General features: G+C 44.1%; 1 protein-coding gene across 8 annotated transcripts in view; it reads left to right on the top strand.

Moving 5' to 3' along the window:
- EZH2 (enhancer of zeste 2 polycomb repressive complex 2 subunit) overlaps nt 1-27,048 on the top strand; it is a 56,726-nt gene that overhangs the window by 28,207 nt on the left and 1,471 nt on the right. For 3 of the 8 annotated variants that reach the window (XM_042248976.2, XM_027968909.2, XM_060415187.1), the window contains exons 4-17: nt 7,634-7,750; nt 11,151-11,271; nt 12,040-12,180; nt 13,142-13,244; nt 13,758-13,936; nt 18,645-18,736; nt 20,114-20,354; nt 21,013-21,182; nt 21,714-21,808; nt 22,477-22,517; nt 22,807-22,932; nt 23,625-23,803; nt 25,276-25,371; nt 25,937-26,018. In XM_042248976.2, the coding sequence (XP_042104910.1) occupies nt 7,634-7,750; nt 11,151-11,271; nt 12,040-12,180; nt 13,142-13,244; nt 13,758-13,936; nt 18,645-18,736; nt 20,114-20,354; nt 21,013-21,182; nt 21,714-21,808; nt 22,477-22,517; nt 22,807-22,932; nt 23,625-23,803; nt 25,276-25,371; nt 25,937-26,018 (1,783 nt within the window). Of the gene's footprint in view, nt 1-4,271; nt 4,417-4,551; nt 4,759-7,633; nt 7,751-11,150; nt 11,272-12,039; nt 12,181-13,141; nt 13,245-13,757; nt 13,937-18,644; nt 18,737-20,113; nt 20,355-21,012; nt 21,183-21,713; nt 21,809-22,476; nt 22,518-22,806; nt 22,933-23,624; nt 23,804-25,275; nt 25,372-25,936; nt 26,019-27,048 lie in introns of those variants that run through there. The other 5 variants (XM_042248977.2, XM_027968911.3, XM_042248980.2 and 2 more) reach the window with 4 other exon arrangements.

Genomic DNA, 27,048 nt, shown 5'->3' with positions numbered 1-27,048 from the left:
TGCAGGACATGTGAGTTCTTTCATGAGTTTGCAATTTGGGCTTATTTTTTATTGAAGGGGAAGAAAAAACTTGTTTACCTGTAAACACCTGACTGCATCATTTGTTGACATGGTCGTGTACTTTTGTCACTGAATTGTAAATAGAAATTACTATACACAAAGAAAAATAACATGCTGGTGTACCCAATATGTACTGGCATCCTCTTTACTCCTTACTCCAACACAGTAATGTGCTTTCTTTCCTTTGCAAATTTCAGGATTAGAGGGCCAGTGTGTCCTGCTCAGCATTTGAGCAAGTGTGGCAAGGAGCTGGGCCCTTTTTCTCAGGTCTTAAAGAGGTGAGGTGTGCTCCCAAGTGAGTGTCTTAACTCTCAGCTTGAGTATACCCATCCTTTCTTGGTTTCTCAAGGAACTGGTTTCTCAGTTGCTTTCTGCTGCTCTCTGTCTCTTTTAACCCTTTGTTGGTTGAATCTTGTATTAACTCTGCCAGTCCTTCCTGCCCGTGTAACTTTTTCAAATCATGGCAGCCTTGCCTTTTTTCTGGCTTTCTTTGAGTGGAAATAGATGGAACGTTACTTCAGTAACCATAAGGAGTTTTTGGCTTTCTTTAAGTGGAAATAGATGGAACGTTACTTCAGTAATCATAAGGAGGTGTTACTTTTCTTTTGAAAGGAAGCCAATGTAAGCATTTTATGCTTTTCCAAGAAGACCATTTAAAAAGAAGAAAGATCACTTAGGTTGATTGAGTTTCTATTTTATTATTGTATATTAAAGATATATCATACACTTATGTTTGAGTTCATATTTTAAACTTAAGATGATATATCTTAACTTTAAAAAGTGAACTTTTCAAAAATATCAAATGTTTATTTTGTAATCGTAAACTAGCAGAAGTTGTGTTTAATGTGCTGTTTTTCTCTGAGAACACTGTGTATACAGTTTGTGTTTTAAAAATTGTTAAATTGACTATTACAAAGGTCAAAGTCTCTTCTCAAAATGCAAAACCAAATTTTGACAGCTATCTTAAAAACAAACAATGAACCAGAGTCCAAAGAAATGCTTGTCTAGTGAGTCTACATTGCTGACAATTGTTTATTGCTCTGAAGAAGTAACACTTTTTAGGCCTGGAACTTCTGTCACAGTTTAGCTTGATATTATGGATTGACTTAAATCCACTGCTTAGGATTCTGTTTTATTTTCTTTTAGTAGATTTCGTAAAAGTATATAATTTGAGTACCTTTTTGGGAGGGATGAGTAGATTTCATGAGCTAACTTGGCAACTAATGAGGTACTTTCATAGCAGCTAATGTGAATATCTGTGTGTTGTGTTAGTTGCTCAGTTGTGTCCAACTCTTTGTGACCCCATGGACTGTAGCCTACCAGATTTCTGTCCATGGAATTCTCCAGGCAAGAATACCAGAATGGGTTGTCCTTCCTTTCTCCAGGGTATCTTGCTGACCCAGGGATCGAACCTGGGTCTCTTGCATTGCAAGCAGATTCTCTACCATCTGAGCCACAGGGAAGCCCCATGTGAATATCTGTAGGTTAATAAAATTTTGTAAAAATCTTTTTCTTAATTAGAAGGTCATTATAAAATATTAACTGTAAAAATTCAAGTAACACAGAAATATATGAAACAGGATACAAAGAAAGGACCCTGTAATTCAACCCTTGTGATTTTGATTCTTTCAGATTTCTTTTTCTGTAACATGTTAGTAATAATGATGATGTATTTTATTTAAAAAACAATTATTCCCAGATAAAACATGTCTGCCACTTGGGGCCATCACTTTACAGTTCTTCACCAGTGCAAGTGCTTGGTCCTGTGGCTTTGCCACAATTGATTGCCCTGTTCATAACTGATGAACACTTAGGTTTTTATTTTTTCCTTTTGCAGTTAGCATTTCTGTGAGTATTCTTCATACACATCTTTTGAGTAAGTTTGTAGGAAAAGTTTCTAGAAACAGTATTACTAGGTCAAGAGGATATGTGTCTATAACATTTTAATAGATGTTAACAAATTGACCCCCCCAATGTTTTTTGTTTACACTCTTTACCAACTGATAATAGTAGTGTCTATTTCTCTGTTCTCCCAACATAAAATGTTAATTTTTGTCCGTGTGATAGGTAAAACACTATTGCAATTTGCTTGCCTTCCTTTTTTCAGCAAAACCAAGTATCTGTTGTTTGTTTGTATTTCTTTTATGAGTTGGCTGCTATGGGCTTGGATCTTTTAAAATTGGGTTGAACTTTTTCTTATGATTTTTAAGGACTTTTTATATATTATAAATACTAGATTTTAATTATCTGTTCTGCAGATTTTTTTCTCCCCATTTTGATGTTATTTCTGATACATTTTGGTTGTACAGGAGTTTTGAGTATATATGTAGTTAAGAGTTTCTTCCTTTGATTTTTGTGTTTCTTTAAGGCTGACAAAGCCTTTCTCCACTTCAAGATTATAAATTACCCATCTTTCCTTCTAGTTCTGTTTTCATTTTTATGTTTTAACATCATTTACCCTATTAGGAATTTCCTGTCCTATAAAGAGTGAGTGGGGAGATTTTGTTTTTGATTTTTTTCTGTTGTTTTAGCATCATTCACTAAATGATGAATCTGTGAGCAACTTGGGAGTGGCATGCCTCTGTTTTGCAAAGATGAGCAGAATTGGCTTGTCTGGTGGTCATGGAGCAGGCTCAGCACCTGCGCACAGAGCTTGTGCTTCTCTTGAGACCGAGGTCCCGGGACTGTCCTGTCTCCACTTCAGCCCCTGCTGCCCTGTGGCCTTCAGCCCCACGTCCACTCATGGGAGCCAGGCTTCACAGCAGCTGTGCTGCCCCAGCTTATGGAAACCACGGCTTTATTCTTTGTTCTGCTTCTTAGTTTTTCTTTTCTTTCTCTTTTCCAATGAAAGAAGTGATCTTACTCACCTCTCATGGGACCCTTACTGAACTAGGTACTTGAGTTTGCCTCTCACGGACAAGCAGGACTCTGGTTACCTGCCTTACCCGCTGTTGGATGTTTTTGTGGTCCTACCAACTTTTGTCCTGTGACTATATTAATTCTGCTTCTGATCTGTAGGATTTTAGTGGAACTGCAGATTAAGAGGGGACGATATACTCTTACAGCACCCTTCAGATTCAGACCAGAGTTGGGTTCTTAAGTTACTATACTAACTAGATTTATAGATCTGTGATCTCCTCACTCAGGAGCTTAGATGCAGGGAGGAGCTTTAAGGTCCCAATATCCTGACATTGCCCTTCACATGTTACCTGTTTTCTGTGAAATGCTATATATGCCCCCATGTCCCGCCCAGAGGGTGCTTGCAGGATGATGACATCTTTCTGTTCTCAAGTAAGCTCAGAGCAGGAGCCTTGGCGGAGCTTCTCCTCTAGTCCCGGCGGCTCTGCAGCACACATACTCAGCACTAGAACAGGAAATACCTGCAGTCTGAACCACTCTCGTACTCCTTAGCTCCCAAGGCCTTGATTAGCTGCTTTTATTAACTGTAAAAGTCTTTGGTTCAAGACCTCATCAGGATGTTTGATTTCTGACCACCCTTCCCTCCTCTAGCCACCCTTCTCCTAATCCTTCTAACTCCTGTTAGGAGCTCACTTCTACTGTGAGCTTTTCTTGACCTAAACTTGATACTTAACCTCATTCCAGTTTTCTCTTCAGTATTTCCTTCACATGAAAGCAGTCTGAAATTAAGTTATGTACACTATCATTTTCACCAGAGGGCTAGCTAATTTAAAACTTGGTGTATCATCTTGTCTCTGCTGAAATCGTGAGGAATATGAGTACTTTCAGAAATCACCCTCAGCTTCTCCCTGAAGTTGGGTGGCAGCCGATACTTTCTTTCCTACACTTTAGATGTGAGACAGTCCTTATTGTTTTTACTCGGAAAAGCTAAAGGATATTAGACAATATCAACAGTTCATTGTGTCTCTGGCTTGAATTGAGTGGACCAACCAGGATCCAAGAATATTTTTAACTTGGCTAACTGGGTGTATTTTTTTCCCCTTACTATACGGAAGCTGGACTTAACCCTCCTAATGTAAAGACTGTTGAGAGTCCGGATGGCTGTGGCCATGCCCTTCGGGATGTCCCACTGTAAGAGGGGGAGTCATACCTGTCTCCTAGGGTAGTGGTGAATTTTAAAGAAGTTAACTTTGGTAAAGTCTCTAGCACAGTGCTCGGCACGTAGTAGGGTGTGTTAATTTCTTTCCCTTCCCTGCAGGCCACTCACCTGCTCTTCCCTCTACGATTTTCCATAACACAGTTTTTACTTGGAACCAGCCTTCTGCCAAGAGTCTCAGTTTGGTTGTGTACTCCTACAACTACTATTTTTGGCTTGACTTCCCTCTCCAGCTCCCAGTGGTCCAGCCACACAGTCGCCTATTGTACCAGCTGGTTGATGTAAGTCTATCCATCCTCAGAGGAACCTAGTCACTTACCAGTAAGCTGTGTTTCTCTGAAAATGTAGCATCCTTGATAACTCATGTAGTCGTTTTCTTTCTTTCTTTACCATCATTGATGGATTACCTGCAACAGCTTCCTTGTGTGATCCTCAAGTTGGACCTAGAATTAGAGAATTTCATTGGTTGATGTATAGGTCTCCTAGTGAGATCCTGAGCTTTGATCAGGTAAAAGGCTGTGGAGACCCAGGAGGTCAAAGTCCTATTCAGTCTTCTGAGTGACATGAGACTTGGTAACGTAAACTGTCAAGGATGATACATTTTCAAAGAAAAAAAGTTACTGGTAAGTAACTGGAATTTTTCAGTAATTTTCCTGTAAGTCAATGAATAAGAATTCCCAAACTTGTTTTACCAGCAAATGCTTTTGCATTTGAATATTATTTCATAAACGAAAGGGATATGGTTTTTAGTTAATAGTTAAAGAATGGGATAGAGTTTCTAGAGATAATGCTTAGATAACGAGGTGGGTATAGACCTTCAATTTGTTACTTAGGTTTTCTTGTAGCTTTAAAAGAAATGGAAGTCGAAGTCTACATTGGGGAAAAGTCAGCAAATGCAGTCGGTTCATTCCGGGAACATTTTTTGAGTGCCTACTCTTTTTTGAGACACTGTGCTGAGTATTGTTGGGAGACAGATGTAGCACCACGCTCTGCCCTCAGAGCTAATTTCCAGCCCCTTGGTAACACTTAGGACTGAGAATTGAGGTCTGGGTGAGGGGTGTGGCAGGTGTGGGGTGGGTGCCCAGTGCTGCAGCCTTTGCCATCTTATTTTCTGTGCTTCTCTAAGTTCTTTCTGTTCACGGAGACGTGCCCTCGTTCAGTGGACTCAGCATCTTCAGGACACGAGCAGACCGGCGGGGCGGAGCTCCCCCCCCACCCCGTCTGGTGGTTGAGTAGGACACGCAGCTCTCTCTCCTCCTCTGAGTGTGACCTTGGGTTTGTCAGAGTTGGAGAGGCAGCCGCTCCCCCTTGTCCCCCAGGCTTTAAAGGGGACCAGTCTTCAGAATTAAAGTCACTGAATTAATTTGCCTCCACCATGTGTAAAACAAAACTCAAAAACTCCCAATTTGTTTTGCAAGGAATGAAATTGTTTTGAACTTAAAACCTCTGGACAGTGTATATCACTTTATTCTGTAGTTACAGCCACTCCTTGCCCCACTGTTAGCTGGTTAAGTAACTTAAGAAGAAGGAATGAAGACGTGGTAGGAAGAGGGGAAGAGGAAGATGTGGGGGAGAAGATGCTCGCCATATAGCACCTCGTGCACGAGCATCCGGGAAGGGCTGGAGCGCACGGATGAGGCTCCTGGGTGTAGCAGCCAGACTGAGGCTTCCATCCTGGCTTGGCAGTTGACTGTCTTGCTGACCAGGCAAGTTATTTAACTTCTTTGAACCTCAGTCTCCTCCTCATCGTGCAATAGCGATGCTAAAGGCTAAGATGAGGAGTGGTTACGATAATGCATATGAAGCACTTAGCACAGTGCCTGCAACATAGTACGTGCTCAATAAATGTTAACTGCTCTTATTATTGGATGGATGCATGAGGAATTGCTTCAGAGGCCAAGGGAGGAACTGGGGAAAGATTGCGGGTTCTGGAGCTTAGTCAACTGTTCACACTGTCTTACTTACTCGAGCCATGAGCTCTCTAGTGTTACCTTTGATCTTTGCCCTTTTGGAAAGCAAATTAATGGGTTAACCACTGTCACAGTTTTTCCTAACTGCTCTATCTTTAAACCTTCCCTTCCACTGAGGAAGGAACTGTTTTTGTGCCGGGTGACTGTGACTATCGGAAGATTGTTCCCCTGGCCCAAGGACATGCTGAGGGCCAGGTGGGCCTGGAGGCCAAAGACTTCCACTCTGATTTCACCAAATCTAGCCCTGCTATTTTAAAATCTTCTTAGATGAAAATGAATCATATAATAATCATGTGTGTTGTATAGATATGACTTTTTTGGTTTCATTTTACTACTTCAATTCTACTTCTTTTTGCTCTGTTTTCATGGATTATTTGTCAAGGGCATTTTTGAGATGGCTCCGGAGACCTGACCATTGGGTATCGGAGCTCCTTAAGAGAAGCTGGATTCCTAGACAGGGTGAAGTGCTGTGGTCTTTGGACACAGATCTCTACCGTATTTCATCAAGTCAAAGATGCAAACTTTTAAACATTTTAACATCTGAAACTGGCATGCATCTTAGAGTCACTATGATAAAATATTGTGTTATAGTTTAATTGGCAACATTATTTTCTTAACGATGCAGAAGGTAATGGTGTGCTTTAAAATTCATGTCATCATAAATTGGATGAAATACGGTATAATATTTCAGGGGAATATATGTACTTAACTGGTATTAGAGATGTGGTATCCTGACAGTGTGTGTATTGGGTAAGAAGAGGGGCTCCAGAGTCAGACTTGCTGGGCTTAAATTCTAGCCCTGACTCATGTATGACTTCGGGCCAGTTATGTATCCTTTCTCTCAGTTTTCTCCCCTGTAAAATGGGCACTAAGGATAGTCCCCATCTTACAGCGCTGTGATGAGGACTGAATATGAGACATGTAAGTGTTTAAAATAGTGCCTAGCACATAGAAAGTGCTTAATGACATTAGCTATTATTATTAATAATTTAGGGATTACACTTCTGCAGAATTGATTTGAATCCATTTTGTTGTGATTGAAACTCACATCTGCTACCTTCAATATTTGTGTATCATCTGATAATATCAGCAGACAGTTGGCTTTTTAAAAAGGGAAGGTAAAGATAAAGGTGAATCCAAGAAGTTTCCAAATTCTTATTTAGTAAGACTATGTTATTGTTGCACGTAGTTGAGATGTAAACAAAATTAAGCAGTGAGGTAGGAAATTTATGGTGAAAGCAAAGAGCAGTTAATCTGAGGCCAACACAAATATAATATTTGATTCTTAGTGGTACTGGTAAATATGGGAGGTGTTGGAAGGTTTTGAAAATTTTCAAAATCTGAAGCTCTTTTGGTCACTAAGTAAAAGAGGAGAGAATGCTTTTTGGTTTTTACCAACTTACTGTCTCAGGTAAAGAAATTTACTTTTCAAAATGATGTAAGTAGGCAGCATCTCTTTATAATATGATGATTGAGGCTCAGGTTGTCCTTTTATTCTTATGAGTCAGTTTTATTTTTTCTGTTCTAGTGTTCGGTGACCAGTGACTTGGATTTCCCAACACAAGTCATCCCATTAAAGACTCTGAATGCGGTTGCTTCAGTACCCATAATGTATTCTTGGTCTCCTCTGCAGCAGAATTTCATGGTATGTAAATAATGTGTCTTCTTATTTTGTAATTACTTCTTTTAACCAAAGCATAATTTTCATGTCAAGGTAAGTCAAGATTTTGTTGTTGTTCAGTCTCTAAATTGTGTCTGACTCTTTGCAGCCCCATGCACTGCAGCACGCCAGGCTTCCCTGTCCATCACCAACTTCCGGAGCTTGCTCAAGCTCATGTCCTTCGAGGTGGTGATGCCATCCAACCATCTCATCCTCTGTCGTCCCCTTCTCTTCCTGCCTTCAATCTTGCCCAGCATTAGGGTCTTTTCCAGTGAGTCAGTTCTTTGCATCAGGTGACCAAAGTATTGGAGTTTCAGCTTCAGTCAATGAATATTAGGACTGATTTCCTTCAGGATTGACCAATTTGATCTCCTTGCATTCCAAGGGACTCTAAAGAGTCTTCTCCAACACCATAGTTCAAAAGCATCAATTCTTTTCAGTGCTCAGCTTTCTTTATAGTCCAGCTCTCACATCCATTCATGACTACTGGAAAAACCATAGCTTTGATTAGACGGCAGAGATTGTCTTTGTTGGCAGAGTAATGTCTCTGCTTTTTAATATGCTGTCTAGGTTTGAAGCCTAGCTTGAAGGATTCTGAGCATGTTTTTGCTAGCATATGAAATGAGTGCAATTGTACAGCCGTGTGAACATTCTTTGGCATTACCTTTCTTTGGGATTGGAATGAAAACCAACCTTTTCCAGTCCTGTGGCCACTGCTGAGTTTTCCAAATTTGCTGGCATTTTGAGTATAGCACTTTAACAGCATCATCTTTTAGGATTTCAAATAGCTCCGGTAGAATTCTATCACATCCACTAGTTTTGTTCGTAGAAATCTTTCAAGATAGTATAAGTAAAAATAACTATCGAAATGGGAACACGGGGTAATTTTTAAAACCAATTACTATATATATTTTTAAGCCTTTTCAGTGTTGATGTTGCTTTTAGTCCTTTTTAATTTTTTTTTTTTTTTTTTTGCTTTTATTTACTCCTTTTAAATTCAAATATTCTCCAAAGGTAAAGTACTAAGAAAAAACCATACCTGGGATTTAAAATATATTTAAAAGATGAAGCTTCTAATTCTTGCTCTTAAAGATGTTAGTGTCCTGCAATCTCAGTCTGACTTTGAGATTTTGTTAAGTGAGAGCTTACTATTTAAAACAGTTTTAGGCAGCATGTTATTAAATGATAATGTATGCTATGAAATAGTCTCAGTATAAGGTTAGTTATTTTTCCACAATAGCTTTTGTTATGAAATGCTAGTATTTAATTCTTTATGGAAGTAGGATGAAGGAGAGGAGGGAATAAAAGAGAAGTTAAAGTGTGCATTCTTGTGTTGTTAAATTAAAAATACATAGTTTTATTACTTAATATATAAAATAATAGGGCTATTGAAATGTTGATGGAAGTCCTTGGTGAGCCTACTTTAGAGAACTGCCTGCTAGATTTTTCAATAAATAGGTGTTTCTAACATCCTCAGTAACTTTTCTCAGTGGAGGCTTAAAGGTAAACTTGAGATTCTCGTTTGCCATTGCGTAGATTTGTGTATTTAAGGCTTTATTCAAAAACATTTGGTTTGAGAATCATATTTCAAGAACTTCTGAGAGGGCTCATATTTTCATAGACTGAAATTCTGAAAGAATATAGTGTTTTAAACTTGGCAGTAAATTTTTTAACCATTTGAAAACACTGAGGTATGGTCAGTTTATACGGTTATGTTAGTTTCAGGTGTACAGCAAAGCGATGCCTTTGAGGATTCTTTTCCCTTATAGATTATTACAAGATATTGCGTATAGGTCCCTGTTGTTTTATGGATAATCATGTGTATCTGTCAGCCCTCCCATCGTAATTCATCTCCTCCTCCAAAGTTGTCAGTGTTATTTATGAATCAGCCTTGGCTTTTGCTAGTGATGAAAGCCAGATTAGGCAGACTCTTCTCTTTTATGGCTAGGGTATGTCCTGCAGTGCAAAGGTTATATGGATATAATTGGGAAGACAAAAAATAGCCAACTGTCATTTACTTTTGGCTTGTGTCCAAAATAATGAACTTTCCCAGTTTTAAATGGGGTTTAGTGCAGGTGAGGTGTGCTGGCAGCAAGGCTCGAGTTGTATATGATGTTGGCTCTGAATAGAACAGTACATCAACACCTACATTTTCATTTTACATGCCATGTGCACTTTTCCTCCCAGTTTGCCTTTTCTTTGTTTGTCTAAGGTACTGTGATCTTTGTGAATTCTGCACCTGTCCTGAATTTGTTATGTAGGAATTATTTGAAAAACTCCCTGTGTTTTCCTGTTTCCTGTCTGCTCCTACCTGACAGCTCCTGTGTGTCCTGGCCTTTTCCCAGCCTTTTCCTCTGTGTCAGTCATGGGCCAGCCTGAGGCACCTCACACTTAAATTGTTGCCATTTCCTCTCTTCAATCTTCACCAGTCTGTTCTGTTATCACAATTTCTTTCTAAAATTCTGTTTTTAATCAATACCTTGTTCAAAGGCCTCTTCATACTGAGACCTATCCTTTTTTTAAATAAGTCTCCGTATTTAGATATGGACTTCAGAAACGTTGTGTCTTTATCTATAATTACTCTTCAACATTTTTTATTGAAAGTTCTCTTCCCCCAAGAACATCAGCTTCCTGTCCCTTGTTTTCTTGAAGTCCTGTGTCCTCTCTGAACTTTCTTTGACTGGCTCTTTCCTGCTCAGCCAGCACCCCCTTTCTTTCCTGGCATCTTCCAAACTGTGATATAAACTCATCTGCCATCTTTATTAGCACTGTCAGGTTTGATAAGTCTTGTTCATAGTATTGAAACATTTTGTTATTGTAGAATGTTCCTATTTTATGAATGAGAGTAAATCCTTTGGCATAACCTGTAATGAACCATCCATATTTTACATGCCTAGAATTTATTACGTTGACTATGATAAATTGATCAAGTGAAGTTTGGAAGTCCTCACTTAGTTTTTTTCCTTTTGAGGCATTGTTATTTATGGTTGGCTTTGCTAAGCTGTATTTTGTCGACCTGAGATGCTTTTAAACGCCTGAAGCAGGAACATGTCTTCAAATGGTTGATGGGCCACACCATAACTTGTGGCGTGTTCCTGTTTTAGAGGGACATGAAGTGATGATAAATTGTAGTGATTGATTCTGTAATAGAGTATTTTTTCTTAAGTTTTTTCCCTATAAACAGTTTTCTCAGATATTGATGAGAAGCATCATTTATTTCTTTGTAGCTTTTAGAGTTTGCTCCCATTTTAGATCTGGAGAACTGGGTATGGACATCTGCTTAGGAAAAAATACTGTATTTCAGTTATATTACATTTCCTTTTTAAAAAATGTTGGTACTTAGGATGTGTCTATTTTTAAATGTATTTATTTATTTCACTTTTAGGTGGAAGATGAAACTGTTTTACATAACATTCCGTACATGGGGGATGAAGTTTTAGACCAGGATGGGACTTTCATTGAAGAACTAATAAAAAATTATGATGGAAAAGTACACGGGGATAGAGGTGAGCCATGTGTTTATTCTCTTGGAAAAAGGGCCAGAGAATTGATATTTTGATTTGTTTTTTCAAATGTCAGTATGAAAAAGATTTTTTAAAAACTATAACTGCTGGATTGGCCTGGGCTAAAATTTTAAGTGTTTTCCCTATCTATTTTTAAATAGAAGGATTGTATATGCCGCTTGGAAATTATTCATAGTTGGTTATCAAAAAACTGTGTCAATCACATGCAAATTTAATAGAATTCTTTGAATGTATATAGATTTTAAGGTTCTTTAGCAATGAAATGGGTTAGAATTAGGGCCCTGCTTATGTAACATGGGCTCCAAAAGGCCTTGTGATCAAAATGACGTTCTCTGCTAGGCCACCACAGGACCTGAAGTCCTGACATTAGAACCACAGCTTCGTGCATTATCAGGAGACCTGTTAAAGGGCCTGGCAGGAGGGTGGCATGTAATAGCCTCTCATCCCCTCACGAGTGGACAGCGCAGTCTGGTGGATATGATGTTCAGAGAGAGGCGAAGGCCGTGTTTAGTTTCTGGAGAATTAGGCCGTGGTCGCTGGCACTGGAAACTTGTGAAAATGACAGGTGTTGAGGGTAAATTCTACTTCCAGCTTTGCCTGAGGCCAGTCCTGGAAATGACCTTTCTCCCCAATTTTATAATAATTATGGTGTTGTAGTGCCGATTGATAGGCTCCAGTTGTTTCTTACAAATTAGAAAAAAGCATGATATACTTCTGTGTATTTCTGATATTTGATTTGATGAATTTCAGAATGTGGGTTTATAAATGATGAAATTTTTGTGGAGCTGGTGAATGCTCTTGGTCAGTACAATGATGATGATGACGATGATGACGGAGATGATCCTGATGAAAGAGAAGAAAAACAGAAAGATCTAGAGGAGAGTCGAGAAGGTACATCTGTCTTGTTAGGTTTGTGTGTAGCCATATCAGCGTTTTTTCAAAAAATAAGAATACAGGTAAACTTTTCTTCTTTTTTCTTCTGTTAAATATCACATCAGGGGTAGTATAATCAAAATTAGAATACTGTTTGTAACATTTCATCCTGCACTTGTGAGTCTTTTATTTCCCTTGACTAGCAAAAGAATGTACAGTTTTTAGGTTTCCCTGGAGAATTATCTTAATTATTGTAATATGTAACATCAGTCTTTGACTATGTGCAGGTTATGTGCTTGTTAATTTATATCACTTTATATGTGTATAGACATTTAATCCTCCTAATATTGCATGTGGATTAAGGTGGATTTTATCCTCAGATCCACTTCATAGTTGACATGGATTCAGTGAGGTGAAGTAACTTAAGATCACAGCATTGGGAAGAAAGAGAACCCAGAAAATTCTGTGTTGGAAACCAGCTCTGATTGACCCCAGGGCACATGCTCTAACTTGTATACTAATTACGGATTACCAGAGAAATTAGAGGGTCCCAACTTAGAGCCGGGGTTGGAAGAGACTTGACATGAAGTCAGCATAGAAGGATTTTGGGAAAAATTGTAGTTTCAAAGAAGCGTACCATTCTCATAATCAGTGCCTTAGCGATCATGTGGGCCCTCGTTTACAGATGACACATGCAGGTGGGTCGGTGACGGGATAAGGTCACAGTACCAGTCAGTGGCTGAGCTGGGATCAGAGCCTGGGTTTTTCTGCCTCCCGGTGCACTTGAAACTTTGCATATTTGATTTTGAGTTTTGTCTGACCCACCAGCATTCCAGATACTTGTAAAATAGGTTAGAAGTGAGAGAGACACAGAGTTGATAATTTCTTGAGAAATCAGCATTGTTAAGTGTAGACAAAATGAAACATTGGTGAGCTCGTTCACTTTCATTCTTTTTTCCTTTCGCATTTCCCTGTTTAGATAAAGAAAGCCGTCCACCTCGGAAATTTCCTTCTGATAAAATTTTTGAAGCTATTTCCTCAATGTTTCCAGATAAGGGCACAGCAGAAGAGCTAAAGGAAAAGTAAGATTTGATCTTTTGAGATGGTCTTGCTGTGTGTGGTATGTCACTCACCATTCTGGTTTATTAGAAACGGAGCTAATATAGCTGATGAACCTGCTGCTTTGTGTCTGCAGGATACTTGAACTAATACATGCGTGTATCTGTGGTACCCTGGGCTGCATTTATCATAGATGGAAGAAGTGTGCGCACACACACAATCTATAGGAGTGTGCGCAAGAGGAAATTTCTCTGGACATCCATTGAAATGTTACTGTCATGGCTGTTTCGTTCTAGTGAATATAATCACATTATTCATGACAAATAAATGATATCTGTGAATGTTTCTTGATATACCATGTGTAATGTTTAATTGGCTCTTCATCTAAATAAAGATTGCTATAGGCTAGACCCTTTTCTGTGTTTTAGCCGAGATAAAATATCAAAAATAATACATAGAAAGCTTGTAGAAACTTTTATGTTCAAGAATGTGGTTCTGGTTTCACCCTCACATGACTTTCTTTCGGTTGATGTCAGGTACAAAGAACTCACAGAGCAGCAGCTCCCGGGTGCGCTTCCTCCTGAGTGTACCCCCAACATAGACGGACCAAACGCCAAGTCTGTCCAGAGGGAGCAGAGCTTGCATTCGTTTCATACGCTTTTCTGTAGGCGATGTTTTAAATATGACTGCTTCCTACATCGTAAGTGCAGTTATTGTACGTTTTCATTTTCTATCTTCGTTGTGGAATTATGTGTTGTCAACTTGGAAAGTGTTGTCATTTATTACCGCTAGGATCTGTCATTTAATCTTACAGTTATGACTGAAAAATATGTTTGAATCAAAGTATTGGTATTTTTTAATTTGTTGCTTGAGGTTGCTCTGAAGTCTTTTTGCACATGTTAAGTTGGGACTACTGTCTCCCCTCACTCAGAATACAGGCCAGTAATTTTTCCATAAATGTTTACCTCATGGTGGTTTTTTGATAAAACTCACTGTGCACCAGCTGATAGCCCGGAGCAGCATTCTCCACGCTGATGAACAGGTTTTGTCAAATAAGAAATTGGCTAAAGGGAATTCCCTTTTGGCTCAGTAGTTGGACTCTGCGCTTTCACTGCCAAGGGTACTAAGATCCCACAGGCTGCTAAAAAGGTGTTTATGTATCTATTCTTGTCTGTTGAGTGTTAAGTCTGATGTTTGGAGTTGGGGAGAGGGTCCTCTAAGTTGATTTTAAAAACACCTGCATTTGAATACAGGTAAAGCATATAATGTTCTTAATGAAATTTGTATATATGATACTACTATATTTTTTCTGATTCTGCTGGAGAATGAGATTTCTTAGTAAATTTTCCAGGTTTAAGTACAATTTAAAGAGTACTAACGACTTTGGAGGCATGCGTTGTGAAAATACATTTCATACCTCCTGGTTCTGAATAAGAAGGGTTTGCTTAATACAGGTTAGCTTTTTCTGTATTAGACTTTTGTGCAGCTGGCTATCTGTGGCGTAACACCTTTGTCCATGTGCCAGGTAGGCTCATGTTGCTTTGTCCTTTTAGAGTTCCTGGGTCCGCCTTTTGTAGCTTCTTCCCTCTGTCCAGTGGTACCTCTTGTGTTAATTAGCCTGCCCAAGCAACTGGATCTTGCCTTGTTTTGAATTTTTGCTCTATCTGCTTATGTTTTCTATAGCACATAATTTGTTATGTGGTGTGTATCTCGGTCTGGAAATAGTCATGTGTGTGAACTATGAGTGGTTTAGTTAACCTTAAGTTAGAAAGCCTTGAAGTAGACTTTCAGAGTTATTGTATCTTCCATGTCCTTGCTGCTGTTATCCACACTCCCAGTGTAGTTTACATGGATGATTTGACAGTTTTAATAGTTGCAGAAGCCAGCTATTTGTTACCCTGGCCATTGTAGAGTTATGAGATACCTTTTTTTGGGCTTGGCAGCCTTGTTTTCAGAACACAACCCATGAAGTAATTGAAATGAAGTGAAGTGAAAGTCGCTCAGTCGTGTCCAACTCTTTGCGACCCCATGGACTATACAGTCCATGGAATTCTCCAGGCCAGAATACTAGAGTGGATAGCCTTTCCCTTCTCCAGGGGATCTTCTCAACCCAGGGATCGAACCTGTCTCCTGCATTGTAGGCAGATTCTTTACCAGCTGAGCCACAAGGGAAGTTGTCTTGAATTGCATTTAATTCCCCTTTACTTATATATGATCATTTTATAAAATATTGTCCAGTTCTTGCTTAAGAATACCATAAATTGCATTCAGATATCACTATAGCAAGAAAATTGGTAGGAGCCCTTCTTGGAATCAGTGGAACGTTCCCTCCAACTTATTGACAGCTATAGCCTTTGATAACCCTTTTTGTTGTACAAATGAGCCAAGGTAGGAGGATACTCCTTTTAAACATTATCATGGGAGTTATTTTCTTGTGCTCTTCCAGTTTTGAGTGATTTGGATGAACCTTGAGCCTGCTCATCATGCCGTCCTTCAGGCTGGGGAGAGGACGAGACGGGGGCTGTGCTTGCTGGGCCGGCCTCCCTGGCCTGGCGGCTGTGCTGCGGGCCGCTGTGCCTCCTGCTCGCCCTCGCTCTTCCCAGTGCAGCCCTAACAGTTCTGCAGGCGTTCGCCGCTCTACACTGACTCTGACAAAAAATCACGCTATATGTTTTTCTTGGGGAAAAAAAGTCATTAAATAAATGACTAAACATACCTGTTAAATATAGCATTTTGTGCTTTTTGTTCTTTGTATGATGGAAATAACAGTCTTGAGGATTAAATTTATTACTTACTATGTGCAAAAATACTTCAAATAACAGCACCTGGCTTGTGTTTTTAGCTATTTTTTTTTTTAAGTCATCCTTCACACACGTGCATTTCAGAATAGCATTCAAAGCTGTCCAGGAAAGTCTCCCCAGCTCCTGCCCCCGCCCTCACTCTCTTGTAAGGGAACTCCTTCCACTTCCAGTTCTTCTGTGTCTTTCTGTAGTTTCTTCCGGCAAATATTGTACACACACATTCTTTTTCCAGCAACCCTGTTCACATGGTGCCGTCGTGCTCAGGCTTTCCCCCTCTGGACTCAGGTTTGCAGATTTATTCCTGTCTGGACAGCTGCACCGTCCTCTCCTGTGTCAGACCCTGTCCCCGAAGGTCAGCACTATGGGAATGGCGCACGGTGAATTGCCCTGCGTGGTGGGCCCGTGCGTTCTCCCCCACGAGCGCGGGTTAACCTGGGCCACTGTGCGCAGGCACTGCCCCACAGCCTGCCGTATGGGGGGCATCTGCCAGGTTAAAGCTCCATCAGCCGAGAGGCACTGCCGGTTTCCCCAGAGCCCAGCCACTAGAGTGTGTTAGACAACACTTTGATCTTATTGACTGAATCAGTAAAATGGTTTCTAGCACAATGTAATTTGCATTTCTCTTCATGATTAAGAGATTTGTGTTTTATTTTCTCTGAGCTATTTTTATCCTTTTGGCTTTGGTGGTCTTTTTGATATCCTGAAGCTCTTCATATAGTCAGGGAATTAGTTTTTTTGTGATGAGTTGCAGTGTTTTTTTTTTCCCATTTGTTTGGTAAAAATCCTGTAGCAAAGTTAAAAAACAAAACATTTAGAAATAGTTAAATGTATCATTTGGCTCTCCCTACTCCAAGATTTTAAAGGGTGTCTCACCTTTTTCCTTAGTACGTTTTAAACATTTTTTTTTAAACATTTCTCCCTTTGATCCATTTGGCGTTTGCTCTGTCAGGACTTTAGCTCCAGCTCACCCTCGCATCTCCAGGGCTGCTGTTTCCCCACCATTGTCCGCAGGCCCCTCTGGGGCTGCCCGGAGCTGCACTTGGTCCTGGTCAGCACAGAGGCTGGGCTCTGCTTCTGATCCCAGGGTCCTGTTCCTTGAGGCTGTCTGTCTGGGGGCTCCTGGCCATCTCAAGGTCTCCTGGCCATTTTCGTTTTTCTATGTAAATTTTAGAATCAGTTTGTCTAAATTAAAAAGAGTCTAGGTATGTTTATTGGAATCGCATTAAATTTATATTACCTAAGGTAAAACTCACATTTTAAAGAAAGGGTTCTATCTAACTGTCCGATAACTCTCCTTTTGTTCTTTAATTTCCTTTCAGATTCTCTTCCCGTAGCTCAAGTAAAATGACTGTTGCTGTAACTTTTTGTTGTCTAGTTGCCAAGTCGTGTCCAGCTCTTTTGCAACTCCATCTACTGTCACTTAGTCCTGACTTAGTGACACCTTCTCTCTCGAGACCAGAGTGTGTGTACATGAGGGTGTACAGACCCACATATGTCTTCTTCCATGAACTGCGGCAAAATATCAGTCTCTAAACCTACCATGTACTGGAGGAGGCATCCAGGCTCAAAGCCCGCATGTGCCTTTGGCTCATGATGACCTTGTGTCTGGCCTGAAGTAACTCCTTCCCCTTATGTGGCCTCTACCTTCCATGTGCTCAGCCTTTATGTTGACATTTTAGGGGCCCTCACCCGCGCCAGTCCAGGGTGAAATCAGTCATATGGTGTCAGTCTTGTTCTGGGACCTGGGACCGGAGCCTTGAATTTCCAGTTTAAAAGCATAACTTTGTTCGTCCTTTCTCTTCTCTCCTCATCAGCCTGTCATTTCCCGTTTAAGTTCTATGGCTAGAAGGATGGCTTTTTACATATATGTTTTGGAGTGATTTATTTCATGAATCCGTCGCTTGTTTTCATCCATATAACTTCTCATCGTGTGTGATTCTGGGTGGGGCGTTTCTGGTGTTTGCCTGTGTGCTCTGGAAGCCAGCACCCCAGGCTGTCCCGCCCAGCTGCTGTGCTTCCATCCTTGGTTAGGGCACCAGTGTGCTGGAGTGTGAGTCTCTCTGGTACGTTATTTGGGCGTCTTAAGTTTCAAACACTATATCTTGCCAAAGCCGTTTTATCTGACTACTATTTTTCCCTGCAGAAGTGCTGACTGCAGGCTCCCCCTGGGTTCTTGAATTGTGTGTGATTCGTAGAAACTGACTTGTAGAATTCCGAGGCTGTCCTCACTGTCTTTGAACCCAGGTTTTTAACAAGCGGTGTCCCAGTCTGTTCCCCCATTTGACAAGCTAGGGGCTGACTTCTTTAGAAATCAATAAGTTGTAGATGTCAGGATTCTTCTGGTGAAAAGAGGAAACTGATTTCTGTGTAGAGGATACATCAGTTGTTTCTATGGAGACATTAAAGACTCAAGTAAATGTTTATGATCAGAGCTCAGGTGTTCTGGGGGAGAGCTGAGGGGATACATGGTGAGTGTGCAGTGAGCCTGAAGGAAGCTCCAGAAGGTGAGCCACATGTTAGCAGGAGTGTGATGATGGGTCCTTGACTTTTTCCTTTGGAACAGGAGGAATGAGAAAGTAACTAGTTTACTTTATGTTTGGATGTTTTCTGTTTATTTTGCAGCTTTTCATGCAACACCCAACACTTACAAGCGGAAGAACACAGAGACGGCCCTCGACAATAAGCCTTGTGGCCCCCACTGTTACCAGCACTTGGTAAGCACATGCGGGGGGTTCTGGAGGGAGTGGAGAAGTCTGAATTTTGAATTTTCGTGAGATCTGTGAAGTCAGCGGTAAGCTGCTGTTCCCGTACTGTTACTGGCCACACGATAGGCAGAGGTTTTTCTCAGCCACGTTTCTTGGGAGCTCGTACCTGCTGCACACCCTAGTCCTTTGTTACCTTGCGCTATTCTCTACCAGCGTTAGTCTCTTCAGCAGTGGATGCAGGTCTTTAGGATCCGAGACTCTCGTGCCTTCCGCCAACCTTAGAGCTTGGGAAGCACAGAGAGCCCGCCCAAACCCCAGCAGCACAGAAGTGTCCGAGCCTTGCTCAGAGCCATCGCCCTTCTGTGCAGACCTGCTGTAGTTTAGCGCATTATATGTAGCTCCCAGAGATGAGGGGTGTGTGTGGTGTGTTTTTTTTTTTTTTTTTTTTTGTAATGATGGAGAGAAGGTAAGGGTGTAGGAAAATATGAGGTAGAAAAGTTGCTTTTTATGGGTACTATCTTATTTTTACCATTTCCCCTCTTTGAACCAAGCCACTCCTACCTAGGAACTAAGTGGGTATATATTGCCTGTTGGATTTTGGACAGAAGATTCATTGAATGGCACCTACAGAAGGTATCCTATTTTTAAGCAATTTGGTTTTTGTAGAATGAAGTATAAAACTGTTGGCTGCTCTCAAACTTCTCCCTTCTATTGCCACTAAAAATGGAATTCTTGAGCACTGTTGTATAATATTCTTTACAAGGCAGCATTTTATTTGGCTCACCTAAAGTGTGTCTGTGGTCTCTATAATCCGTGCTCTTACCGTTGTTGTATACTTTCCGAGATGGGGTTATTGCGCCTGGCAGCGCAGACTGTGACCCTCACTGCCTGTCCCTCAAGGGCCTTTCATGTCTTCCTGGGGCTGTGCATCCCTCACAGGGGAAAGGGGGCAGAAAAGGGACGGATGGAGCACGTGTATGTCTTGTATTCTTCTTGTATACTTCCAATGCTACCATAGATGAACGAGTGTTAGCTTACGAAGTCCCGAGACAGGAAAGGCTGACTTTAGATGCACACTGGGTGTATGGCTCCTCTTAAAGTTCACTTTTAAATAGACTGTGTTTCCTAAAATATATTCTGTATTTTAACTCCTAATCTCAGTTAATACAGAACTGTCTTGCCTGAGTTTGTAGAAGCCATATTTATCTTTCTCAAATCTTCAAACCATGGAAAGCAGATAGGAAGATGATTGTCTTTAGATGTGACTGCCTGTGAAAAGCAGATACTGATAAGTCTGACTAACATGCTTACCCAATCCTTTCCTTCCTCCTCTGCCAGAATGAGCTGTAGAACTTGACTTTGATGTCTCCGCTCTTGCTGTTGTAGGAGGGAGCGAAGGAGTTCGCTGCGGCCCTCACCGCCGAGCGGATCAAGACCCCCCCGAAGCGCCCCGGGGGCCGCCGGAGAGGCCGGCTTCCCAACAACAGCAGCAGGCCCAGCACCCCCACCATCAATGTGCTGGAGTCGAAGGACACGGACAGTGACCGGGAGGCGGGGGCTGAGACTGGCGGGGAGAGCAACGACAAGGATGAGGAGGAGAAGAAGGACGAGACCTCGAGCTCCTCGGGTGAGGCTGCGGCCAGGCCCCTGCTGCTTGTGGGGCTCTGGGCTGCTCTGGTCCGCGCTGTGCCAGGGGCTGGGTGCTCTGCTGAGCCGTTAGTTTCCAGCGTGGTGAGACCCCCAGGAGCAGGGCTGGGGGCTCCCTGCTGCTGTCTTTGCCCTGCACCCAGCGCTCACCTGTGGTGGTGTCCGTGCGGGTTATTTGAAGGTTGAGGATCCAGTGTATTCTCACACTCTGGGTGGTTTTCCTTTTGCCAGTTTTCTCAGGCAGCGCATAAAGAAATCTGATCATTCAGATGACCGTTCTTGATGGTCTGCGGGTGGGTGGCGTTGGTTAAGAGAAGGCAGCCCAACTCCTGACGAGTACGTTCCCGGTTGTCCTTTCAGCCCTTTGCATCCTACCATGAACAGCAGCCGCGGAACCCCATTTGCTCTCATTTTAGAAGACTGTGTTCAGGGGAGCCTGCTGTCGTGTCTCCATGGGAAGAGCTTCCTGATAGTTTCTAGCCTTAGTGCATTCGCACACATCACTCACTGCCTGTTTTCTGAAGCACACCCGAGCTCTGCATCCTAATGCTCTTCTCTAACTGCCATTCCATGCCTCCCTCCCTCCCTTCCTCCACTTGCCACTTCTTGAGCAATGCCTATTAACTTTGGTTTTGTAGAAGCGAATTCTCGGTGTCAAACGCCAATAAAGATGAAGCCCAACACGGAGCCCCCCGAGAATGTGGAGTGGAGCGGCGCCGAGGCCTCCATGTTCAGGGTCCTCATCGGCACCTACTACGACAACTTCTGTGCCATCGCCAGGCTCATCGGGACCAAAACATGTCGACAGGTGAGCGTGGCCGAGAAAGCCACCAGCAGAGACCTTCAAGCGGACAAGCATGTGGGCACTGTCCAGACCTAGGAACATTCCTGGCTATCAAGTTCCTGTTCATCTGAAAAGAATTTTTTTTTTTTTTTTCTGCTGAGAGGGAACTGAAAGATGCTGCAGGCAGGTGGCAGTGGGTTTCAAAAACCAGAATTTAGATGTAGCTTTATGACTCTTGGGGCTTCCCTTTTAGCTCAGATGGTAAAGAATCCGCCTGCAATGCGGGAGACCTGGGTTCCATCCCTGGGTCGGGAAGATCCCCTGGAGAAGGGAAGGGCTACCCACTCCAGTATTCTGGCCTGGAGAATCCCATGGGCTGTATAGATCATGGGGTCGCAAACAGTTGGACACGACTGAGCGACTTTGACTCGTGATTTGAACAGAGAGTAACCGCAGCAGCGCCACGGGACAGAGTGGAGTGTGTGTGGGAACGAGCGGGAGACCGGTTGCTCACACAGACGGTCCTCATGGCATGTGGCTGTGCTTCCCCGCCAGGTGTACGAGTTTCGAGTCAAAGAATCCAGTGTCATCGCGCCGGCCCCCGCTGAGGACGTGGACACTCCTCCCCGGAAGAAGAAGAGGAAACACCGGTGAGCGCCCCGGGGGGAGGCCGGGGTGGCCTGGCTGGCTTCCTCAGGCCGTCGCTGCCGTTTGCCTGAGACCCAGCGGCTGGTCTGTAGGTTTGGTGTGTTGAGTCATAGTCAAGGTTACATTTTCATTTTGGAGAACTATTTAGTAGCCTCTGCAGTAAAGGCACGAGCATTTGTGGTGTGTCTTGGGAGCCTGTGAGCGCCAGAGCCCGGGTTTGCTGGGTGTGTGGCGTTGACTCCGATACTCTTCACGGCCACCCCGCCATCACCCTGGCGGAGCGGGTGGCGGGGCGGTGAGGGTGGCAGGCCACTGCCTGCGCAGACATGGAAAGTGCCCGGACGCACTGTTGTAACCTCCAGGGTTTTTAGAGAGAAGCATAGCTGGGTGTTGGGTAAGGGAACACTTAGATTCTACCTCAGAAGTGGTCTGCATGTTCATATTACATTTCTTTGATAAGTAATTTAATAACTTAGCTTTAGTAGATACTTCTGCATTTTCTGTTTGGATTATTTATTTCTTCCCAGATAGCTCAATTGAAATGATTAAAGATGCCAGAAAGTAGTGTGCTGTGTCAGTGCCCTCCACAGAGAATGTGCCGCGGCCCGTGGCAGGCTGGCTGCTCCACGTGCGCCCAGGTCACGAGGGCGGTGTCGTTTGTGTTTTGCAGGTTGTGGGCCGCACACTGCAGAAAGATCCAGCTGAAGAAGGGTTAGCATCTTTCCACTCAGCCTCCTTACTAACTCGCTGCCTCCTCCTCACGTGTCTTAGAATACTAACTGGATTAGAGTTTGGGATGTTCAGATAGACCTGACTTTGTGCATTAAGCCAGTTTAGACGGAGGCCACCTGTTGGCTAGAGGAGAACTCTGGGAGCCGGACTGAGGTGTGACAGTGCCCGGGGCTCCCTGGCTCTTGGTGGGTGGGGGCGGGGTGCGTGTGCCTACCGGGCGTGTGGCCGCCTCCGGCTCCGGGACTGACGCGTGCTCTTGTCTGTGCAGACGGCTCCTCCAACCACGTTTACAACTATCAACCCTGTGACCACCCGCGGCAGCCTTGCGACAGCTCGTGCCCCTGTGTGATAGCACAAAATTTTTGTGAAAAGTTTTGTCAGTGTAGTTCAGAGTGTAAGTACTTGTTGTCTTGATGTCATTGCGTGAGAAGTAAATTGACTGTTGGTCAGGAATTTTAAACTAACTTCAGTCAACACGAGGGCATCATGGCAACCCCTGTGGTGTTTCCTTTGGGAAACTCACTCGCGCCACAAGCCTGTGTGGAGCCCAGCCAGTCTGCCTGGCTGAGGCACATAGGCGGGCAGGTGAGGCCAGCATGGATTAAAGGAACTTTGTATTGTCTTTGATCATTTAACTTTTGAATCATAGTAAAGTTGGCACAGAATGGAAGGCAAATCTAGAAATGGCTCCCCAGTACTTCCCGGACACTAGAGATTCTCATGAGTTAGTGGGTCTGCTCTTGAGAGAGAAGGCCTGTAATGGCATCTGGGTGAGGTCGGCAGTTGTGCACTGAAGCCTGGACGGCAGGGAGCCCCCTAGAGCCCTGACTGAGAGCCCTGGGTGCCCCGCGGTCCAGAGCCCGCCTCCCTGCGCGTGCGATCGCTGCACTGTAAGTACGCAGACCGCCTCTCGCTCCAGTGGCGAAGCAGGAAGGCGGCGGTCGGGGTCCGTGTGGACGGCCCTGACGTTGCTCTCTTCCCTCGCCTGTGTGGCGACGGTGGGCGAGCACAGGGGCCGCGAGGCTCGGGGCGGTCGTTGGGCTCGGCGCCGGGCCGCGCTCGCCTGACAGGGGCGTCTCTCTGAAGGCCAGAACCGCTTTCCCGGCTGCCGCTGCAAAGCCCAGTGCAACACCAAGCAGTGCCCGTGCTACCTGGCCGTCCGCGAGTGCGACCCCGACCTCTGCCTCACCTGCGGCGCGGCCGACCACTGGGACAGCAAGAACGTGTCCTGCAAGAACTGCAGCATCCAGCGGGGCTCCAAGAAGGTAGGAGCGGGTGCTGCAGGGAGGGACTAACTGTCCCAACCAGGGGGTTTGTTGCTGAGCGTACGAGACTCCCAGCACGTTCTAGGTTAGCTAGCTTAGTTTTTTAGGGGAGGCGATGACAGTAAAAAAGACCTGTCATTGGAAATGACCCTGATGGTGGGAAAGGTTAAGGGCAGGAGAAGGGGACGACAGAGGAGGAGATGGTTGGTTGGCATCCCCGACTCGATGGATAGGAGTTTGCTGGTGATGGCCTGGCGTGCTGCAGTCCGTGGTGTTGCAAAAACATGACCGAGGGACCGAACTGACCTGAGCACTTTTGTGTGTTAACTCCTTAGTTGTCCTGACTCCGTGAATTAGGAATAATCATTAAGCCCAGAGTTCTGAGACTCAGAAGGAAAGGAGCCGGGCTCCGAGCAGGCATTTTAGCCCCGGTCCCCAGCTGCGTGCGGCGTAGTCAGCTCCTAGCGCCCTGACTGAGCGTGCAGTGTAGCTGAGATGGCACTGTTGTCAGAAATTCTGGCACCTCTGCCAGAAATCATGTATGGCACTGGCTTTACTTTTTTTGTCTGTGATGTTAGCAGGCATTCAGACGGCTTTACTCCAGGTCCTCACGTCACAATGAGGACAGCATTGCCCATGGACCCCCATTCAGCCCTGAAAACATTTCTCCACCAGTCCTAAACCTCCTCTCTTGTACAACAAAACCCTCCTTTGTCATCTTTCTGGACATCTTTTACCTCCTCAAACAGAAAACTCTGTAGATATTTCTTTTACCAATTAGGTTTCATTTGCTTAACAGTATTTTGCTGGTCAAGGAGGCACTTGGTTAATTGCCCTGACGGGAGCGTAGGCCAGGTCAAAGCACAGCTCAGGAACCTGGGGATCAGGGAGTCTCCGTTAAAGACATAAGCAATGTGGAATGAAAGCATGATAGTCAGCCTGGTGAAAAGGCAGGGCTTCGGGCGTAGTTCCCAAACACGGTCTATCTGTAAAATTGACAGCGGTGATCACCTTGCTGAGCACAGGAGTGCTGGCCCCTGGGGTTCTGTGCAGTCGTGAGGAAGGGCTGTGGAATAGTGCCCTGGAAGGAGGGACAGCGCTTTGAGGGGAAAAAGGGCTGGTGACCCACCAGGCGGGGCGGCGACTGGCCCAGGGGACGTGGAGGGGGGGCAGACGGCCTGTGAAGCTGCCGGTGGAGTCGGGGATTCAGTGCTGAAGGGCAGCTGGGGATGCACATGCGGACCAGATCAGGGCCACCAGCTCAGGCGACACCGTTTTCCTGTGAGGCAGACACTTAGGCTCTGTACTGGGTTTACAAAAAAACAAAACGTGGCTTCTGCAGCTTGTCGGCCCCTCTGGTCACACGGGGGATGCTGACCCCCACACCCCTCTGTGGCTGAGTCACCCCGGTTCATCCTGTGGTCTAATCTGTGCAGCCGTGTTCTTCTTTGACGATTGTGTTTATTCTCTAGCATTTACTGTTGGCACCGTCTGATGTCGCAGGCTGGGGGATCTTCATCAAAGACCCTGTACAGAAAAATGAATTCATCTCGGAATACTGTGGAGAGGTAAGGCCGGGCCCCCCAGTCAGTCGCAGACAGTGGGATGGCCACTGCTCACGTGGTGTCACCTGTAATGTGGTTTGGACTGACTTTCATTGGGCAGGTGTACTGGGTTTGATTAGAGATGAATATAAATACCTTTTCAGCTGAGACTCGTGGGTTTGGTTTGCGTGGAAGCTACACCACTTCAGTCCTTGTCACATTCAGCTTTTTATCACCTGGGAACGAGGGGGACAACAAGAACTTTATAACGACGAGTCTCTATTTAATCCGTAGCCTAACTGATAAACTAAAGCATCGTTTCTAGGTTAAGTTAGGGCAAACCCTGGGGCTGGCTGCATTTTGTACCAAGTAAAAAAGACTAAGGTTACTCACGTTCTTCAGGCGGTTACTTTAAAGCTGTGGAAGTATTTTTAAGTCAGAGTCCTTAAAACACCACTGTTCTCTGACAAAGAAATTGGCCAGTGACCCTCTGCTGAGTGTCATCAAGGTCCCAAACGTTGCAGACGAGCTGGGTGTCTGCCAGGCTCACCTGATGGTGAATCCCCTCACCCCGTGTCTGTCTTTTCAGATTATTTCTCAAGATGAAGCAGACAGAAGAGGGAAAGTGTACGACAAGTACATGTGCAGCTTTCTGTTCAACTTGAACAACGGTACGCTGCGGGCCCAGGGCCCCTCTGGGTCCCAGGTTGCGCCTCAGGTCCCTCCAGGGGCGGAAGCAGCAGAGATGACACGAGGGGTCCCCGGTGTCAGCTGTTTGAAGGGGGCTGGGCTTAGGAACAGGCTGTTTGCTGGAGGGCGTCCCTGGTGGCTCAGATGGTAAATAATCCACCTGGAGTGCGGGAGACCTGGGTTGGGAAGATCCCTGGGAGAAGGGAAAGGCTACCCACTCCAGTATTCTTGAGCTTCGCTGGTGGCTCAGATGGTAAAGAATCCACCTGCAATGCGGGAGACCTGGGTTCGATCCCTGGGTTGGGAAGATCCCCTGATGAAGGAAATGGTACCCATTCCAGTGCTCTTGTCTGGAAAATTCCCTGGACAGAGGGGCCTTGGGGGTGCCTACATTCCATGGGGTCGCAGAGTCGGACATGACTGAGAGACTTTCCCCTAGGTTGGAGGAGTGTAATGCGTGGCGTGGGGGGTCCTGTGGTGTGCAGGGAGGGGCCGCGGTGGCCCCGGGCTCTGAGCCGTCCTTGGCTCTCCTCCTGCGTCCCTCCTGCCACGGCTACCAGTCGCCGCCTCTCTCCTGGGAGGGCCTGGAGCCCCGCCCTGTGAAGCACCTCCTCAGCTTCCCTGGGGGTCCCGAGGACTGACAGGGACATGCGCGTGCAGACCCTGATCCTGGGGGAAGGGGTCGGGTCAGTCAGGTCCCCACTCCACACCCGTGCTACTCCGGGGGTCTCGCCACTGAAACCAGTGGGAACAAGTGGTCTGCGTGTTCCATAACCAGTAACATGAAAAAAAACTAATTTGAAGACACTTATTATGATGTTGGGAAGAATTTTATTTTAACCTAGGGGCAGCATTTTCTTCCAGAGGTCATTTCTTAGCAGTGAACCAGGTTGAATGATTTACTTGCTTTTGAAGGCAAACTCTAAAGAACAGAAACCACTTATATTTTTACAGAATTACAATAACCTTGTGTTTATTGATTTAAAACTAATTGTTTGCTGGGTTATGCTT

Source organism: Ovis aries, chromosome 4, assembly GCF_016772045.2.
Source record: "Ovis aries strain OAR_USU_Benz2616 breed Rambouillet chromosome 4, ARS-UI_Ramb_v3.0, whole genome shotgun sequence".
NCBI classification, from domain to species: Eukaryota; Metazoa; Chordata; class Mammalia; order Artiodactyla; family Bovidae; genus Ovis; species Ovis aries.
This window is presented reverse-complemented; position numbering and strand designations above follow the sequence as displayed.